Source organism: Engystomops pustulosus, chromosome 4, assembly GCF_040894005.1.
Source record: "Engystomops pustulosus chromosome 4, aEngPut4.maternal, whole genome shotgun sequence".
Lineage (NCBI taxonomy): Eukaryota > Metazoa > Chordata > Amphibia > Anura > Leptodactylidae > Engystomops > Engystomops pustulosus.
The window spans coordinates 169,622,621-169,643,974 of NC_092414.1; the positions used below are offsets into that span (position 1 = coordinate 169,622,621).

The 21,354-nt window shown below is 39.3% G+C and overlaps 1 protein-coding gene across 2 annotated transcripts in view; it reads right to left on the bottom strand.

Moving 5' to 3' along the window:
- The window catches only part of AGBL1 (AGBL carboxypeptidase 1), a 404,673-nt gene that overhangs the window by 248,642 nt on the left and 134,677 nt on the right, over positions 1–21,354 (bottom strand). For both annotated transcript variants that reach the window (XM_072148535.1, XM_072148534.1), the window contains one exon: positions 348–528. In XM_072148535.1, coding sequence (XP_072004636.1) covers positions 348–528 — 181 coding nt within the window. The remainder of the gene's footprint in view (positions 1–347; positions 529–21,354) is intronic.

Below are 21,354 nucleotides of genomic sequence, written 5' to 3' on the forward strand. Positions count from 1 at the left end.
CGACCCGTACATCCAGGAAAAATTAGCAATGAAGCAGCACTCCGTGAGGTAAAGTCAAGTGAATTTATTCCACCTTAATGATGCCACGTTTTGTCTTTTCAATCAAGCTTGAAAATGTCTTGATTGAAAAGACGAAATGTTGCATCATTAAGGTGGAAAAAATTCACTTGACTTTACCTCACGGAGTGCTGCTTCATTGCTAATTTTTCCTTGTTGGAAAGTAAAATATTGTTTTACCGGAGTAACTTCTCAAGTCCTCACAGAGAAGATCTTATTTAATTTTTCATTATGGAATCAATTCAATGCAAAACACCACAGCAGGCATGTACAAGAAACGTTCTCCTTACTTTCCATTGATGACACCATCGGGGTTGAGCATTGGAACAATCTTGAAAATAAACATTTCTCTGAGGATCTGTGCAACAGGGTCATTGCTCGTAAGAAATTCCATGGTTCCCTTCATCACCCAGCTGGCATTACTCTCTCCTGGATGCACGCGAGCCGTAAGCATGATAACCTGGCGACTGCCTGCAACAAGCACAATACACAATTCAGATAATTGTAATATAAAAACGTCAAACTTAACTTTAAAAAACTGGATCAGTGTGTTCAGCCTCTTCTCTATATATTTGAATCTGTTGGGATAAGGACCAACCTATGGCATGCACCACAACCTCCACAACATACAGGTGCTGTTTCACATTTCTTTTTACATATACAGGCGGTCCCCTACTTAAGAACACCCGACTTACAGACGACCCCTAGTTACAAACGGACTTCTGGATTTTGGTAATTTACTGTACTTTAGTCCTAGGCTGCAATAAACAGCTAAAACAGTTATAAATTCTGTCTGCAATGAAGCTTTAGTGCTAATCCTGGTTCTTATGACAACCCAACATTTTTAAAATACAGTTGTGACAGAGACCCAAAAATTTTTGGCTGGGTTTACAATTATAAAGTATACAGTTCCGACTTACATACAAATTCAACTTAAGAACAAACCTACAGACCCTATCTTGTATGTAACCCGGGGACTGCCTGTATATACTTTAGCTCATCAACTGTAGGCCACCATTTATATATTCAATGATTCCTTAAAACAACAGACATGTTTTATACATGCTCAGTCCTAGATTCTAGATGAAAAATTCTTCCAAAAAATGTTATGCTATAGATAAGAGAGTCCAAAGAATTATCGGCAAAAAGGAACAGAAAAGGTACAATAATTAATTATTCTATTACACTAGTTTTCTGGAACAAAGCAAGTTTTGGGCAAAGTCTGGAGGGATCAGCTTCTGGAAGATTAATCATAGTTCATCCCAGTATTCTAGCGTATATATTGACTGAATATACTCTATACCAGTTATGAGAAGCAGTTTAGATGCTTACACTACCAGAGGGTGGGCCTAATTTACTACAAGATGTGCATTTCATCATAAACTAAACACAACTTCAAAAAATATCATAGGTCGAATGCAATTCTTGATCAAGACTTATTTTATTTATAAGTGGAAGCCTACCCAATTTACCATTAGTTTAGATTCCTATTGCATAAACCAATACCTAAAGTACTCGTACTGTAAACACAAAAATCTAATTTCGTACAGAGAACTAATGTGGTGCCTGGGGCTCCTCTATCCCTATGCTTAACAATATAATTTTATATGAATTAATTTATTCATTTGAATTCCATACAGTGCCATGTTCAGATGTTATAGTCTTCCCAATGCTCTTCCCCAGACTTTAGTAAAAAAAAAAATAATTTATCCACACATAAAAAACGATTAATCTGACCCTAAATTTGATGGCGATTCTCCATATTGCTGCTGAATAAAACAATCAGTAAAGTTTCTGGTTTTCCCTTGATGACATGTCAATGGCTCAAGTAGGTAAATAGCTCACTATGAAAAAGCATGTGTTCACTACAACATCACGCGTGGCCCATTCATGATTTGACCTATTGTTCTGTATGTTGGCCTTGCCTTGTATCCGTGTTGAGCACAGCTTGCTTCATTCAACAAAGTGAGTGAATGAAGCAGGTGTATGGCTATGGATATCTCATAGGGAATGTAAATTGAATATTGCTCAAGAGGGCCAGAAGCGTACCTGCATGTATAACAAGCTAATAGTGGAATGTATAATAAGCTAATTGTGCTTATTATAGAACAATTCTTCCACATTGAAAGTATAGTGATCATCAATTACCGAGCAATTAGCTCCTTAACTGTTTTAACATCTACACAGTCTGAATACGGAAAACGGCTGAGTCTCTTTGAAAGGAAGACATATTAAAGATGATGATGTTTACTTATCACTTCCACCATGATCTGTTTGTATTGAAATGTTGAAATACGTACAAAAAAGAAAAAAGATGAATCTACTTTTATAACTGCTTGGGATGAAGGCATCTTCATACTGCATATAGAGAATACTCATGTAAGGTCCCGCCAGCCGTAACCTAAGTTACACCTTTCTTATTGTTTGTGTGACCATAAGAAAAGGTGAACATGGTGTTTCATATTGCTTGTGGTGCTTTTTCATGAGAAATACAAGGTTCCTTTTTAATACAATTTGAGTTATTAGTCATAATGTTTACATTTTAAAGACGTATAGTTTGAAAAGTAAATAATTTTTTACACTTTTAGAATTTTTAAAAAATTATGCATCACAATAGGGCACATTAACTAAGGGTCAGCGGAACACATTTTCGTTGGGTATCCCGATTTTTTCAGATTTGCGCCGAATTGCACAGGGGTTTTTGGCGCACGTGATCGGATTTTGGCGCCGGCTTTCATGCGACACAAATTGAGGGACGTGGACATCAGAAAACCCGACTGATTCGGATATACCAAGGAATAAAAAATTCAAATTGTGTCGCAAGCCATGCGCTAACATACACCAGGAAGAAGAAGGTGAACTCCGATGGACCTGAGCGGGGAAGCGACATATGCAGGAAATTGGACGCACAATCTTAGTGAATCGCAACAGCTCCGAATCCTCATCGGACAATGCATCTCGGGGATCGCAACAGGACGGGTAAGTAAATGTGCCCAAACATGTCACACTAAAATAGACATTTTATTAGTGTTCATGATAGTAGCAAATTTATTTTGGGGAACAATTACCAAAAACAGTGCAGTCTGTACTATATTCAGTTGTACAGAGGGTGCCAGATTCAGGATTTCTGGTTTCCCATCCTTCATGAATCTGGCGCCCGCTCCACTGCCCCGACAGAGTGCACCAACTTTATTTTGGTGCACCTTTAACATAGGGCGTGCAACACAATTCTGTTAGACTTTGCATGTTAAATGTGGCGCATGGTTCGACTGGGCACCAGATAAACTGGAGACACTTATTCATAGATCCAAGCACTCTAACTGTGGTAATCTTCTCACATTTGTTATCTATGGCCTCTTTCCTTCTAGAATCAACTCTTAAAATTATGCTAATTATCCCATCCATGCTGAAGCCTCAGAGGTATTTTCAATGTGCAAGACACACTCCACCCCTTCCCACTGTGTGCTAAGGGAGAAAGGCGAGGATGGATACTGTACAGCATCCTCTTAAGCTACAGCACAGAGAAGCTCTCTACAGAGCCCTAGGGCTCATTAGCATTATTTTTAAAGTTGACTTTAGATGGAACGAGTGCATAGATAACACAAGATTACCACAGTCACAGTGCCTGGATTTATGAGTGAGTGCCCCAGGTTTATCATGCTGGATTTTGATGGTAGATTCCCTTTAAGTAGAACATTTTAGATATACCTAGAGGCAAAAATGTCCTGTTTTGTCCACAGCTGAGAAGGGGATGTGTATATCTTAACCTCAGTTCACATCTAGGTCTAGGTCTTTGTTTTGTTTTTTTGTTTTTTCAAAATAAAGAAATAAAACAGCTTTCTTTACAATTTCCCAATCAGTATTACAGACACTTTAGTAGAACCAGATGGACTCTATTATTGGACAATAGGGTCCTTTAGATGTTGCCCTTCTTCATCGTGTGATGGATCAAGCAAATAATTATAGCTTCCTCTATCATTGGAAACCAAAAAGTTGATGTGAACAGAGCTTTAACAGACTATTAAAGAGCTTGTACGCGGCTGATAAATGTAGCTCACAGAGGCTTACCGATATTTGTCGGACAATCCATAAAATCTGCTAATCCAGCACATGCCTAGGCTAGAAGTTACTGAGTTATTGAAATTATAAATGTATCTAATTTATTGGAATTTAAATTGCCCCATATATAATGTTCATGACTTGGGATTGTGAGGTTTCCACTTTCTTGGGATTTTACTAGTTGTGTGTGTTGTTGGCTGGTGCAGATTTCCTTCCGTAACAATAAATGGTGATTTTACGCTGTTTAGCTGCCACACACCACGTTAAATGTATCGCAGTGTACAGCTGCAGCACTGAATGGGGCTCATGGGGACCCCTAATTGACAACAGCTGCACATGGTATAAAGCAAAGTTGATGTGTTTTATGTTTTATAATCGATTTTCACATCTTTAACGGGCTTTATCTATAGTGAGAAAAGGAAAACTGGCCGCATTGATCATGAGGTTACGTTACAGATGTACATTATAGCTTTTTTCTCAATGAGAAACTAAGAAATCAGTTACAGCTTTGACAAGCTCCTGCAACAGAGTACAATGCATGGTAAGAAGGTAGAGCAAGCTGTTATATTCAGATACTTTTCTCATTATCCAGGAGCATAAGGCTCGAAAATACATTGTTGATGCCTGTTGTAGCCCACTGCTGGGAATGGTGCTTTTTGTGACATGCTGTCCCTTTCATTAAAACACATGGGTGTCCAGCCATTCTGCTACTGAACATCCAATAACAACTGGAGGGGTGTTAGCCCATAAACAGTGCAGGCTATGAATAAATAGCAGTGTGGTGGTGAAGATACTACAACCTTACAATGTCATGAAATGACTATTTCTGTTAAAGTGAATGCATTATTATGCATAATACAAAGCCCAAGACTTTATGCATATGACCTTATATGGCAGCTATGAGCTAGCCACACAAATTGTGGCTAACACGGGGCCAACATTGACTTCTGCCATTGGGAACGGAATCTAAGTGGGACACAGCCTTCACCAGAGCCCGCCGCAAAGCGGGTTGGTTTTGCTGCGGCATTGTGTTGTTCCAAAGGCGCGACTTCTAGTACGCATGTTCACGGTGTAGCATGCATGCCGTGTCTCTCGCCACACCGCGACCAGGCCATGCAGTTTCATCGTAAGTTATAGAACAGGTCTTATTCCTGACCTGATTGCAGCATGGCTGCCCACTCTCCCTTCCTATCTCCACCGGGCCAAAATGGGCTGCAAACTTTTCGGTCATGTGCATGAGGCCTAAGAGTTGAGCAAGACTGTCTTTGAAAATCTATAAATTATCTGTTTTTATCAAGAGTTTACATTTAATGGATTAGTGTGGGATTTATTAAATTCAGCGAAAGGTAGGGAAAAGGTTAAAATAACACATCCTCCCCACCTATAGTAATTTCTTTAATATGAGGATCATCCAGTGCTGCCACCAACAGACTTATATTATTATAATACCTCCCACAGATGTGACATTACATCACAGTATATAATTTACGTGACCACTGACCTGAGTGGTTATGCACCATAGATGGTGAAAATGATTGGACATAAAAGTAATATAAAACTTAAATGAAGTCTACCACCTCTCATGGGCATTATTGTCTGCTGGAAAGATGGTGTACAGAAATGCACTGTGATTTTAAAAATACCTTCGTTATTTCTGTCCATGTTCTTAATTAGAAACTCTCTGTTCAGTCCTAATGCTAATAAGGTAGTTGGAGCACCAAGACTGTAACCTCAGCTCCCTAATCACTACTAATCCTGGTCGGACCACTCCATTCTCCATCAGATTGGCACAAGATTTGTCTTGTGGTATGGGAAGAATACCAATGCCCCAGACTAAGGACATACCCCTAGTGCACTAAATGCCTCATAAGCATAGGGAATAATATAGGTGTGATGGAAATATGAGGGATTTCTCTACACATGCTGCCAGCAGATTGTAATGCTTACTGGAGGTGGGCCACTCCCTTTAAACCTCCTTCTCTATGGAAAACATTTACGACTTACTTTGCAACGTTTGTTTGGAGGAAATCGGCTTTCAGAGGTATATAAGAAGTGTCTGCGCCACTATTGTTTCGCACGCAACCCTTTTGTGGCGCAGCTGTGCTAGCCCCCATGCAACACAAATAAGGACTAGCAACAAACTAACCCATTGGGGGTCATTTACTAAGGGCCCGATTCGCGTTTTCCCGACGTGTTACCCGAATATTTCCGATTTGCGCCGCTTGTACATGAATTGCCCCGGGTTTTTGGCGCACGCGATCGGATTGTGGCGCATCGGGGCCGGCATGCGCGCGACAGAAATCGGGGGGGCGTGGCCGAACGAAAACCCGACGTATTCGGAAAAACCGCCGCATTTAAAAACCGAAAATGTGTCGCTTGGGGAGCGCTCACCTTCACCTTCTATGGGATGGTGCATTCCGGGGCGTTAAGATTATTTTCGGCGCTGCAGCGCCACCTGGTGGACGGCAGAGGAACTACCATCTTAAATCCCAGCCGGACCCGAATCCTGTGCAGAGAACGCGCCGCTGGATCGCGGATGGGCCGGGTAAGTAAATGTGCCCCATTGTGTCTTGTTCCCTAGGATACATTTTATTTTGGAATCGTAATATAGAAATCACATTGAACTCATCAAAATATATTTATTTTAACCAATTAATGTTTTCAGCTGATCCTCTTTTCCCTGACACTGTTGAGTTGTAAATTTTTTTAAACAGGTTTTTACCTGCTTCCCTGTTACATCACCAAGGGTTGTATAGTTGTTAAAAAACATGGCTGCTTTCTTCCAAAAACAGCTCATCTACCATGGGCAGTGTCTGGTATTACAATTAAGCTCCATTCCACTCTATACCACTCTATACAACTGAGATTCAATACCAGAACAAACCATAGTCAGTTGTGGTGCTGTCTTTGGAACAAAGCTGCCATGTCTTTCCACCACCGGACGACCCCTAAAGTAGCACTGTGTAGGGCACATTACACATTTCCGGTTTCTCCGTCCATCCAATACAGGCAGTCCCCGGGTTACATACAAGATAGGGTCTATAGGTTTGTTCTTAAGTTGAATTTGTATGTAAGTCGGAACTGTATATTTTATCATTGTAATCCCAGCCAGAACTTTTTTGGTCTCTGTGACAATTGGATTTTAAAAATGTTGGATTGTCATAAGAATCAAGATTAACACTAAAGCTTCATTACAGAAACCTGTGATAACTGTTATAGCTGTTTATTGTAACGCGGCCCTCTCTGGACAGAGGAACCCTTACACCAGAACGACTCAGTAAGAACTTACATTCCTCTATAACCAACATAGGGTAAATTACATACACCACCCATCAGTAGCCACTTTACATGTACCTGGCTAGTCTCTTGCCCAGTTTCTCCTGCCTCTTATATGGTACTCCATTCTGTCCAGATCGGTTTGCCCCTTTCTCTTTCTGTATTTCACCACTCACGATTTTATTGTGCTTTTTAAGTGTAAAATGTTACCAATAAAGATCTTTTTGATTTATATGCATCTTATTAGTCGGTCCATTTTTCTTTCCTCTTTTGGTTAAGAGGTACAGTTTTTTCCAGCTGTTTATTGTAGCCTAGGACTAAAGTACAATAAATTACCAATATCCAGAGGTCCGTTTGTAACTAGGGGTCGTATGTAAGTCAAGTGTTCTTAAGTAGGGGACCGCCTGTATAGGGAAAATTCTAGTTTTATCTTTACACGAATGAGCTTCTCTTTGATCGGGGGCAGAACTGTGCACGATGATGTTCCTCTTTTCCATTCCTTATTTCTATACTTCTTTCACTATAAAAAGAATAAAGCCACGAACAGCCCCTGGTGCACCAAGCAGCTTATTTACATGAAGACAACACTGGAATTTTACATTACTTTTCTTGATGCTATGATTTGTATTGTATGAATTTTCATTGGAGAAATCTGTCAAAAATGAATTTTTGAACATTTCCCCCTTAGGGTCATTATCTAAAAAAATTTTCAGCTTTTGTATAATTTATTTAAAAATTGAACAAATGCCTTACATAAAATCCTGCATGCGCTGTAATTATACTTTCACCCTTTGTAATGTCCAGCATGGCAGAGTCTCTATTAGTCTGACAGTTTCTGTCTGCACAGAAGATCCTTTTAAGTTATGCACAAAATCAACAGGTAATTTCAAAGGCAAAGGCTGAACACGGCTTTTACAGGGTTTCACTATCCCTCATGTGTCTGCTCAGATGCTGCAGAGATAAAGTGTATGGTAACCCGCATCACGTCGCATTGGCTTTATCCAGACCTACGGTTGCTCAGCAACAACTTTTTGAGAGTATAATTGGAACTTACTCTCTTTTCAAATGATAGATGTTCACAGACTGCTGAACAGATTAATGCAAGGCAGCAAAACCATAAACTCTGCATAGTGGGTTGTATCCTACATTTAATATAATAAACTCAGTAATCCTCAGAGTTCAGTAAGGACTCCTTCACATAGACTTGTTTTATTATGCTCAAATCTAGAAAAAGAAAGTCCACAGCAGCACAATGTTATTAAACCCTTATGTAGAAATGTGGGGGTGCAACACCTCAAAACTTAGGGCAATTGAGTTTTAGTTCAATATAGCAAAAAATGAGGGAGCACATCCAAGTCCATAGGTGAAAACAATAGTGAGGAGTTCACTCCATGCTCAATGTTTCAGTAAGTTATCAAGGTGGTAACAAACCAAAATGGTGCCTATTTTTTTTGCTTTAACTCCATACCTATACTATGGGGGTAATTTATGTTATCTCAGTTTGTTTTGGCTAGTTTTTTCCTGTATTTCTGCAGTCTGCTATCAATCTCAATTTTTACTTCTGTTAAATGGGGTTTTTATCAGACCTCTTTTTGAGACATTTGTCACACAAATGTCACACAAATGTCTCAAGTCATTTTTTACATTTTCTTAAGTATGGTTACGTCTGGAGATATTTGCGCCAAAAATGTTTTTAGACTATTTGAAATGATAAATGCCTTTTGCGACATTTAGCACATCTGGAATAGAAGATAAATGATTTACTGACGATAAACAAATGTTCAGTGGACATTTCATAATGTCCCCAAAAAGGTGCGAAAATTGCAATGTGCCAAAAAAAAGAAAAATAAAGATAAATGACCCCCCTATTTCTCTCTAGTACAGTATACAATACTAGTATTAGTACAGTATCTAAATTTATAAAATGTGTAGCACATTATTTTTGTAACTCTTATTGCCTATAGCGAAACTCACTGGGAACATATGAAATACCACATGCGGGACCAGGAGCATAATGAGGGAAGTTTTCTTTTTAAATATTTATTCTTATTTTTTTATTATAAAGCTTTTTTTAACAGGCAAATTATGATAACAGTTGCTCAAAGCACTACAAGATTATAGTTGAAAAATACAGAGAAAGGCTACATTCACACTGCCGTATGGGGGACGTATATACGGCCGACGTATTTACGGCCGATATACGTCCCCCACAGACGGCAATGGGCACACAGCGCCCAACAGGAGCGGTACGGTGCAGCACACGTGCGGCACCGTACCACTCTGTACCCTGGGAAAAAAATCCTTCTCGGTAGCACGGCGCTGTGCGCCATATGTTCCTATGGAGAGGGGCGAACTGCGCTCACCTCCTCCTCCTCCCCGCATGCGCTGCCGTTGCCCACCATGCTACAGTACGGCGGGCAACGGCAGTGTGAATGTAGGGAAATAAAGTATATTAGAAAACAAACTAACAAGGCATTTATTAGGCAAAACAAAATAAGCAGACAGTGGCCATGATGGGGAAATCAAAGATCAATAGGGATAGAGGGTGTTTTTGGCTGGGGATATAATGGGTATGTAGGGGGAGGGGCTTAGGGGGGGTTGAAAAGTGGGTGGTAGGATAATGTTAATAGGTGGATGGAAGGGCAAAATTGAATGAATTAGAGAGGTTTTACTGTAAAAGAAGAGTTAAATCCAGCGAGAAAAGAATGATCACATCCTACAAGAGCTAAAAAGATTAAAGTTGTGCTGGGGTGGGAGACACAAGAAGACTTCACATACTGGGGCAGATTTACTTACCCAGTCCATTCGCGATCCAGTGCGTTCTCTGCGGAGGATTCGGGTTCTGCCGGGATTCACTAAGGTAGTTCCTCCGACGTCCACCAGGTGTCGCTGCTGCGCTGAAGTTCATCAGAGTGCACTGAAGTTCACCATCCTATCGTGGGTGCAGGTAAATGCCGCGGTTTTTCTGAATCCGTCGGGTTTTCGTACGGCCACGCCCCCCGATTTCCGTTGTGTGCATGCCGGCGCCGATGCGCCACAATCTGATCACGTGCGGCAAAATGCGGGTGCAATTCAGGGAAAATCGGCGCAAATCGGAAATTTTCGGATAACACCTCCGAAAAACGTGATTCGGGCCCTTAGTAAATGACCCCCACTGTAACCATGAGGACCAAATCTTAAGGTACTTTATGATGTTTATGAAGAGTTAATGAGGAGAGATCTCAAGGCGGCAGATTTGGCTGGCTTTGTTTTTCCAGTTGGGAAAGGAGGGGGTTGTAGGGAGATCTTGCCATCTTGCTCTAGTCTTGATATGTATGTTGAGTGTTGGGCTGGCCCACCAGAGTCCCAAAATCTAACCAAATCTTGAACCAGGAGAAGACCCTATTTGGATCATAATTAAACTTATTTTCAGTTGATTGATAAAGAGTGCCTCCATTTGAATAAATTTATCTGTTGGGCCCAAAGAACCCCAGCCTGAGGCTTACTGCATTGAGCAAATCTCACCATTGTGCCTCTCCTGATCCCGAGAATAATTTTCTAGATTTTTTTCCCTATATTTTTGTAACTAGATCATTTATTCTAAGTAATATTGTCAATGCTCTTTAACTATGGAAAATAACTGAAGCACCTAATTTTTACTCACCCCCCCCCCTTGTTTTATGTATGATAAATGTCTACCATGTTCAATAGGGCGTATTTAAACTGGGGTTATTCTCATTTGAGTGTCTGAGTAGGACAAAATTTGGATTAAATACAGACAGATTGAAGTGAATAGGGACATTATATTTCTTTTTTCTTCTAAACAGACTTATAAAAATTCCCAGCATGCTCTCCTTACCCCCTCCTCTGTTATGAGTCAGAATGACCATAGACAGTAAAAAGATCATTAAAAATGTATTGCATGCAGATGGAAGCCTAGAATATGTATATTAGCGATTCTACTACTTTTGACTGAACACAAATGATAAAGGCGGGCAATTGGTTCCGCTTCATCTGTGCATGGGACGTGAGGAGGGGAGAATCATGGGGAAGAGGGAGAAGTACGATGGGCGATTTTTTAAATTTTTTTAGAGTTTGTTCTTTTAAATTAATTCATTTTCCAGCTCAAAAAATAAATAAATATCTTTTCTTCTTTTTTTATTCAACGCTAACTATTAATATGATCTTTATCTACAGATTCTATATCTATCCCTCATTATTAACATGTGGATTGCAGCCGTCAATAAGCATGCAATGATCTAATATCAGTTCTAGTTGTGTTGTTTCCCTGCATATTATATAATACAGTCCTCTAGTGGAATAGTCTGGTACTGCAGATGATGGTAAACCACAAGGGTAAATGTATATTATATGGCATTTTTCTCTCTTCAAGTAGTTAAATGTGTCTATGTAGTTCAATATGATGACAACAGGGTCATATGTATGATAACATAGAACTACAGATTTCCATTAACTCCTAATTGGCCACAATAAGTGCTACATGGCCTCTGTCGATACTAAATTAGGTCACAGTTCTCACATGCTATAGCATTTCTTGCCCTACAACATGACATTCTCTCCCCACCTCTGCCTCCATAGGATTTCCATTTACTACTGGAATAGGATTAATAAGACAGGGCAGCAGAGCAGGTCAATGTTGACGCCCTCCAAAGATTTATATACAATTTTTAGACTAGTGTTTTTCCATTAAGTCTTGACAGATACAGTAGAAGCCTGCAGTGTAAATGTACAGTATGGGTAATTTGTAGCGCCATACAAGTGACAGAAACAAGCAACTACACGGGGTGTACCTCTTAGTGTTACATACATTGGTAGCAAAGTCAGAGAACCTGTCACCTCTCTTGATCTGTCTATTATAGTAATTTGTTTCTCTTTTATCCTAGTAGTTTATGAGTAATCAGTCAATAGGGTGTGGCCTGTTAGGAATGTGTTCCTGCACAATTCAATTTGAGAAGCTATGATTGGACAATGAATGGAAACACTCACAAGGGGTAACTACAAAAACAAATTGTAGAAGGAATTTTAGGAAAATGGCATAATGTTTATTATTTACTAAAGCAAACATGTAAGGAGTGGTCTTAGGAGTAAGAGTAAGTACATAAATCTGTTTTACTGAAACAAATATTTTTTTTTTATTTAAGAAATTAATAAAGCAGGTGATAATTGTAAACTTTGTGAAAAAATTCATCAAATAAAGCACCTTTCAAACATTGTTCTGCTCCTTCTTTCTCCTGTAGTGAGCAGTAGAGTACCTTGCATGTCTCACTCTTTCCATACTTAGCAAATATTTCCCTTTATTCTATTCTCTGAGGTGATTAGGCTATCCCAGGACCTTCTTTAAAGAGTGAAGTCATTAGACACTTTAATTAAGAAGGAGAGCAGAGAATAGGATGGAGACAGGAACACATTTCTTCAGTAAAGTATCTTACAAAGTTAACTTCATCTGCACTAGTTATGCAATTTAGTTAAAGGGAACCTGTCATGAGGAAAGTCATTTTACATGATGATAGGTTCCAATAGCCTGGCATTATCATAATGGCATTATGATTTAAATTAAGAAAGTTGATAATTGCTTGTGGCAGTGATCTGATGTGTAATCAGGGGAGTGGCTGAGAGAGGGGAGGAGGCATTGCAGAGAAGATGACTCATGCCATTTGAAGTGCCCCGGTGGACTCCCCACACAATGCTGACAGGAAGTCAGGTAAGGTTAAACAATTAAAAAGCATTGTAATTATTCTCATGCATTATTACAGAGGATTTTGGAACATGTCATCACGTAAAAATTGCCTTACCAATGACAGGTTCCCTTTAAATTAGTTATGCTTTAAATAACAATTCCTGTAGCAATTTTATTATCTGTGGGGTCCTATGTGTTGAATAAATCTGATATTCCTGACTTATCCTGGATAGATAGGTCATCATCAATACGATTATCCCAAAAAACTCCTTTAATACAATGGGGGATTAACAGTAAGGAAAATGCATTAGAATTATGGCCTCATTTGTGGAGAAAAATGTCTAACATGTTTTGAACCATTTATACAAAGTGTTTTAGACAGTTAAAAGCTTTTCAAGTGGGCTTAGCTGAAATTGTAATTCTGTGCTCCGATAATGCAGCAAATTTAGAACACAATATTTTATTGAAATATTGAATCTAAGTCAAAAAGCACAAAGATCCGACGGGAATGCAGAAAGTGGCCGGTTTTTATAAAATTCCTGAAAATAGCCAGCACCAATTAGCAGTGTTCTGGCCATTTAAATCTTTGAGCACTGCTGTGTGTGCGCCCTAGGTGGCGGGTACGAGCGCCACGCTGCCGGATGCTGAGCGGGAGCGTGGTGAGGTAAGACAACACGGGGGGAGGCTGGGGGTCCTGTAAGAGCTGGAGACCGGAGCGAGACACGGGTGTATCTGTGACCCGAAATGTGGGTCACGGGGACACCCGTAATGATGTGTTTAGGGGTGTCTAATTAGCTACCCTGTTTCCCCGAAAATAAGACAGTGTCTTATATTATTTTTTGCTCCTAAAGAGGCACTAGGTCTTATTTTCAGGGGATGTCTTATTTTTCCATGATCAAGAATTTACATTTATCATTGAACAAAAAATCAACTTCTCTAACATCCTTATGACTCTCCAAACTCTAAATTTCATGCTGTATTTCTTGTGACTCCATTTCTATTAGATTCATTGGCCCCCGTCTCACTTTCACTTTCCATAAATGAACCCTTCTTATCCTGGGAGCTGCTGGTATCACATTTGCAGCACAACGGTCAGTGATTTAATTCTATGAATTCTTCCCCATGTCACATCCTTCTGCAGCATTTATAAGGATTTCCTAATAGTAATGTAACGGCTTGGGCGGAACTGCTGCAATGACTGCCGCTAGGTCTTATTTTCAGGGGAGGCCTTATATTTCTTACCCTGAACAAAATTATACTAGGTCTTATTTTCGGGGGATGTCTTATTTTAGGGGAAACAGGGTAGCTATTGAAAAAGGGGTTAGACATCCCAAAATGTGTCTACCAGCTAATATAGACACATCTTACCTAATGTTGTTATATCTCAGAGTACCAGTGCATGCGGTTAATTAAACAAGAGGCAGTTATAGCAAAAGGAAGCCGGCTTCCATCACGCCAGACAACAGCACTAGGACCCAGAGGAATTTAGTCAAGTACCAGTGGATGCTAGCTAGCTATTGAAAAAGCGGTTAGACACCCCAAAATGCATCTAGCAACTAATATACAATAGAGTGGCCAAAAATTATGTTATTTGTTGTTATTCGGCATTGTATTTTGGTAGTATTGAAGAACCATATGGTAAGGTTACAAGTAGATATGGTGGAATTCATTAAGACAATACGGCATTTTTTACCCCAGTCTTAAAATTCCCCCAGCTGGTGATCCAGTGGTCTTAGTGGATACAGTGGATATGGTCACAATCTCTGCCAGTTCCAACCTGAAGACCAGGTCTGAAGTAGCAGAATTTTTTGCTATAGTTAATGTGGCAGGCTGGGCATTTACTATCCTCTAGAACCTCTCCCCACCTGCCCTCCGACACGCCAAAATTGGTGTGCAGGTCTGAGAAGCCTCAAAACTGGCAGAGAGGGGGAGCTTTATATGCAGAGTGGGCATGAAGAAGTGCACAGGGAGCTGTGCCCGGTGACCAAGTGTGTAGGCTTGAGGTGTTCCTGTCCCATGCCCAATTCTAAGCCAGGTGCATGCAGTTGTGGATGGGTTAACATTATACCCTGGTGCAGGGATTCCCTTCCTATAGTTAGTACTAGAATCAAGCTTCTTGGGGAATGGCTCTTGTGTACATGTGTATTAGAGCAGATACAGATTTATGAGGATGTCATGGATGAAGGTCTTTCTGAGTATAACATTTGATGGGTGGTTTGGGTGGCGTTCTTTTTATCTATAGGCTTTGTAATTTATGGATAACCTCAACCCCAACACAAGAAAACTTATTTTCTTTTTTGCTACTTTGCAAAGTCTTCAGACTCACATTATTAATCTATCACTGCACTCTGTCATCACTCAGATGGATGTATTTAATATCAAATGAATGGCATAATCAGCAGAATTTTCTATCATCAAATCTATTAAAATAAAATAGCTGAAGCCATTGAGTAATAACCGACTACAGACGGGAGTGCTGATGGAGTAAATGAAAGCTCCGCTATTAACATCCTTTCATTTTTTAATGTAATGTTGGGGATTTACTAAAGGAAAATATATTAGCATCTGCATATTAAAAATGTAACGATGGAAATGTTACAGTGAGGCACGCACAGGAGCATATTCATTTCAGCTATCATTCTTGGTGCTGGATTGAAAGTGTAATTATTCTGTGGATATTATCAGCCAAACTAGAAAACGGCATAGTTACATCTGCTTGATTTATTAAAAAAATACTGGAGCAATTAGTATTAAAATACTTTCAGTTTAGAAATATAAATATCTGACTATGAATAGTTAAACAATAAAATAAAATACAATAATTTAAAGCATATATTTCTTTTTCTATGAAATGATTGAGAACATCTTTGGAATATGAAATATGGGGGGCATTTGTTGCTATTGTTATAGAAATACGATTGAGAAGCAGCACTCCGGTAATTCTGAAAAAAGAAGTTTATTCCACCAAAAAGTGTGCGACGTTTCGCCAATTCAATCAAGGCATTATCAAGCATGCTTGATAATGCCTTGATTGAATTGGCGAAACGTCGCACACTTTTTGGTGGAATAAACTTCTTTTTTCAGAATTACCGGAGTGCTGCTTCTCAATCGTATTTCTATATGCATTGGGGTTGATGCCAGACCTCTTAAGAAGACCTGCACCCGAGTTTTGATATATGCACGGTGCCGCTCAGAAACACAAATTGTTTGTTGCTATTGTTAGTTGTTATTATTAGTGAACAGCCAGGAATTAAGATTATTTCACCCTTACGACATTCCCAGTTGGCCGGTGAAGGGTGTTTCTTCCCGTGCCTGTGCAATTGCAATAGGCGCCCATTCAAGGCAGGGTCTTGCACATATACCAGAAACGTCAGGAGTCGGTGCCTCCTGATATATGCAGCGTGTTAGAGGGGCAGGAATTGCATTATAAACTGGAGCACCATGTGCTAGCATATGATACATTCACTAGTATGACTTCAATGTATAGGTCCACAACTGCTTTAAAAACACATATCCCAGCATATGTTGACTGCTTTGGGTTCCCATTGTATGCTGGGAATTTTGCAATGGCAGGAAAGGCCCAGGTTGTAGACCAATGTCATAATGTATGCATTATATATATATATATATATTAACTGGGCATACTAAACGAGCCAACCAATAAACTTCCACTGCATAGACATGAACTATAAGGGGGTGTAATGAAAGCAGAGGCATACCTTTGTGACTAAAAACATATACAGCAATGCATACTTGGAACTTAGCCTGTAAGTGTATCATAAGATATGCAACATTGTCCGGTCCGGCGGAAGTAAAGGGAAAATTAAAATGAACCTGTCAGCAGAAACTGACCTAATAAACCACTACCAGTATATTCTCATGTGGCTGCACAAATAGAAATATAATGTTTCTATCATGACCCAGTGAACATCCAGAAAATCTTTGAAGTGAGAAGTAAATTGGCTGTATTAAGTCAAGGAGGTGGAGAGTTTAACACTGAAGTCAAGCTCTCTCTTCCTGAGAAAACCCCTTTCATTGTAATTGATGGTCCTGCATACAGAGACATCACTAACCAGATTTTCTGAAGTCCAATCAATGATTTCGATCACACATGAGGAGGCGTTTAGAGAACCTCACATTGACTTCAGTGTTAAAATCTCTGCCTCCCTGACTTTAAACAACCAATTTACTTCTCTGTACAAAATTGATATTTAGGATGAAGTCATCACAATGGACCATGAAAGAAACAAAAACTAGAAGGTGCAAATTCTATTGGATTGTTCAGATTGGCACGATACTGTTTAGCATATGAGTAGTAGTTGAATATGTCACCGGTATCGAGGGGTGGTGACCTACGGCCGCCCTGCTTATTGGGTCCCTTACAAAAATGGATCCAATTGTAGAAGTAATATAGATGTGATACCTGCGCCAGTATTGGGGGATATGTGTAGTTCAAAAATAGTGATTGTGCCCAACAAAAAGATGTATCAGTATGTCCAGATACTATTGTAATTTGCTATATACGGACTGGTAGTGCCAGTCCGTGTATAGCAAATTACAATAGTATCTGGTTTTTGGGTTAACATTTAAATCAGAGGAAAAGTTCAAGGGTATGAATAATTTTGCAACCAGATGTATGCAGATCAGCACAAAACAAAACTTCAATTGCACCTCAATCATATTCATACTTCAGAGCTATGTTTTAACACTAGTTTATTGTTCAAAACATCTAACCCGTAGGGGTGTTCATCTTTATTTCAATTAGAATTTTAAAAAAAATTCTTTTTGGCTGCTGGATACCCATTTCATGTCTTGATTTTCTAAATATCTTCTGGTACCAACCCTGTGGTTTGGCCATGCCCCAATTGGTGTTTTTTTTTTCTTATACAGATCTTGCTATACACTATGGCATTTTGTCATGGCTGTGTTGATCTATTTTACTGCATATCGTGAATGCACCCATATGTCTATAATGTCTAGCATTTGGTTCTGCACAGTAGACAAGCCATCTTTTGCTGTCTGCATATGAAACACACTTTTAGATTGTGAATGGGAGATACCAAAGCTCAGAAATTTCTAATGTTCCTGGTGGTCCTATTTGTTAGATCCGGACCAATCGGATTGTTATCCCTTATAACAATACAACTTTGTACAACACCTTTAAGGCATAATAATAGAGCAAAATTTGACAGGCAAAATGTAGAGAAATAAGGAGCAGTTTATTCACTACGACCAAACACCACGGTAATTGACAATTTTTTGCCTCTTCAGGATAATACATAATATGTATGGATAGAAATGAGGTAAGTTCCCTTAACACAATTAAATATACAAACTTTACACATATTGAGCCGTTTACTAATGTTTTAAATAATAAAATGAGAAATGTATTCAAATTATCAATTCAGCGTCTGAAACAGCAATTTGTCTGTAGATTTAAACTCTTGGTACCTCTGTATCAATATGACTTTCAGCGCTGCTTCTTCTTCAATTATAGCTTACTCTTTTGTGCCAGTTCACAGCTACCTTTGTTAAAATCTATTTTCTACCATACTCCTACATGAATGGAAAAATGGAATCTAACAACTAGTAACAATGAGTTGTGTTCTGTAACATGTAATGCTGCTGCTCGTGCCAAGGTTACATCTTAGAAAATAAATTACTTTTTACCTATTATTACTAAAAGGGGTCTGTCTATGAAAAAAAGTTCACAAATTTTAACCCCCTAGTGAGGTTTACACAATAAAGAACATATTAACCCCCTAACTTTACAATTTTACTCAGTTATATAAATGTTTTAGCACTTATAACAATTTAATTTAGCTCCTAAACATTCTACTAGTGTCTGACACATAGAAAAAGGGAGATGAGACAGATCAGAGATGAAATATGATGAGATCCATGAGATGGATATAACACACAATGACAACCTGCTAACTCACCTATACCACACATTGTCAGCTATACTTATCTCAGCTATAACATACATTCAGCCTTACTATATGCCTTCTTTCCCTGATATAAAGACATCCCCGATCCAGCTGTCCAACGAGGATGAAGTCCTGCAAGATCATGTGCCTGATATCCTGCATGTGTTGCTTCCCCACTGAGGTCCGCCAGAGTTCACCTTCTTCTTTCTGGTGTATGTGAGTGCATGTCTTATGACACAATTTGAATTTTAAATCCTACGCTTAGTCCAAATCAGTAAGGTTGTCCGACAGCCACGCCGCCGATTTGTGTCGCATGAAAGTCTGCGGCAAAATCCAATCACGTGCACCAAAAACCCATGTTAAATGGGACGCAAATTGGAAATAGTCGGGAAACGCGGCTGACCCCTAGTAAATGTGCCCCATTATCTTGCCTGTAAAATGCAGTGTAAGTCTGTGCATGCTGCTGCTGTCAGGAAGTGTCTGTGTTTGAGCTCGTCTTGTAATGGAGGGGAGAGTGTCAGAGATCACACTGCATCAAGCAGACAGGAGAAGCTATTTATGAGAAGAATCTTACATGCCTGACCATAATCAGAAGATTTATGGTAGAATCCTGGGGCAACCAAATGTTGTATACATCAGGACTGAAAGAGACAGGTTGGAATTGTATCTGTGAAATGCTGTATTTTGTTAATAACAATGAATTAGGGAATGTGTTATTTTGCTATCCTGATTATATTTAAGAATCTTGTATTTGTGGGAATACCCCTTTAAACCTATTTGTAATATAATAACTTATATCATACATGTGAACATATTGCACAAGCAAGTGGTAATATATAAAGTTATAATGATTTTACCAAATTATTATATGTGATTCTCCCTTTTAAAACAAACAAAATGATGCCCATATTGTGCTGCTCACTCTGTTCTTTCCTGCTCTAAATCCTGACGCCTTCACCTAAAAAACAAAGCTCAACCATCCTCCTTATCCATTGGTTTAGTGCCAATAATGCCCTGTATGAAGTTCCTACATAGGCACAATAAAAAAATAAATGTTTATCATCAACTTCCCTCTTGAGTTCCTTGCAAGTGAAGCCAGAGTAGTTCACCCTCCGGCTTTTACATATCAGGTGCTGTGGGTACAGTGCATGCGCATTGCAGCTAGAATCTTACCCCAGCTTCGTACAGCATCACAAGAAGAGGCGCATGGCGTGCAATTCCGATGTGCTTCATTAGACTTGCATCTAAGTATAAATGTTTTTTGTTTTTACAAGAGGCCCAAGTAGCGATCTGATAAAGGGCTTTTTGAGACCCTAAACACCAGGTCCATATGGGCCTGCAGTTGGTTTACGATCCCAAACTGGCATGACAGATTCTCTTTACCTTATCATTGCTACTGCAAAAAAAAGCTAACCGAAGACCTAATAATTTCTTGCCTTGTAACTTACTACTAATTGTGATTCCACAAAACAGACTGGTTTTGCTTCAATTCCTTCAGAAGACAGATCTCCCTGTCTAGTGGTTATGCTAATGCCTTGCCTCTTATTGCTTATGATACTGATCGTAGCATTACATTGCAAACTCTCTTAGTAGTCAGTATTTTCATTATGCTGCACAATCATGTATCCCCACTGTCTCTCAGCACCCTCTTTCTCTTCTGTCACTTTTTATACTTCCCACATACCTGATTGTGATAACAGGACTTCTCTATATATTACATATGACACATATAAATTAATTTGTGTCACATGAATATAGTTGAAGGACTTATCTATACTGATAAGTCGCAGGTCTCTCCACGAGAGATGAGTGATTCTCAAAAATTCAATTTTACCCAAACCAGGAGGTCATGTAGACTGACTGAGCACCTTTTTATAATGACCTGGCACTTCATCCCAGAATTCCGTGCAAAAGCGGTAGGTTCTCAAATTTTAGCTGCCCTCCTGTAGCCCTGGGGGAGTGGGAAGTCTAGGAGAAGGAGAACCAGGAGAGTAGCTACTTTTTGAGGGACTCTGGGACTTTTGCTACAACTGGGATGAAGTGACAGTCTACGTCAGAAAGGGGTCCTGGAGGTCTCCTCCTGCTCTTGGAACTTTACTACCATGAATCCCCAGGATATTTGGATTTGTGCAGAATTTTGCTGTGGTTTTTCCCATTTGGTTTATTGTTCTCTACTTTCCACTATACCATTAACTCAGCTAGCTAGCCTTGTCAATTTACCCTTCACTATATATATATATATATATATATATATATATATATATATATATATATATGTAAATTCAAGGATCATTAATTGCCAAGGCAAGGGATCGGTTACCGGACAAAACGAGAATGTAGTGTCCTACATTGAAC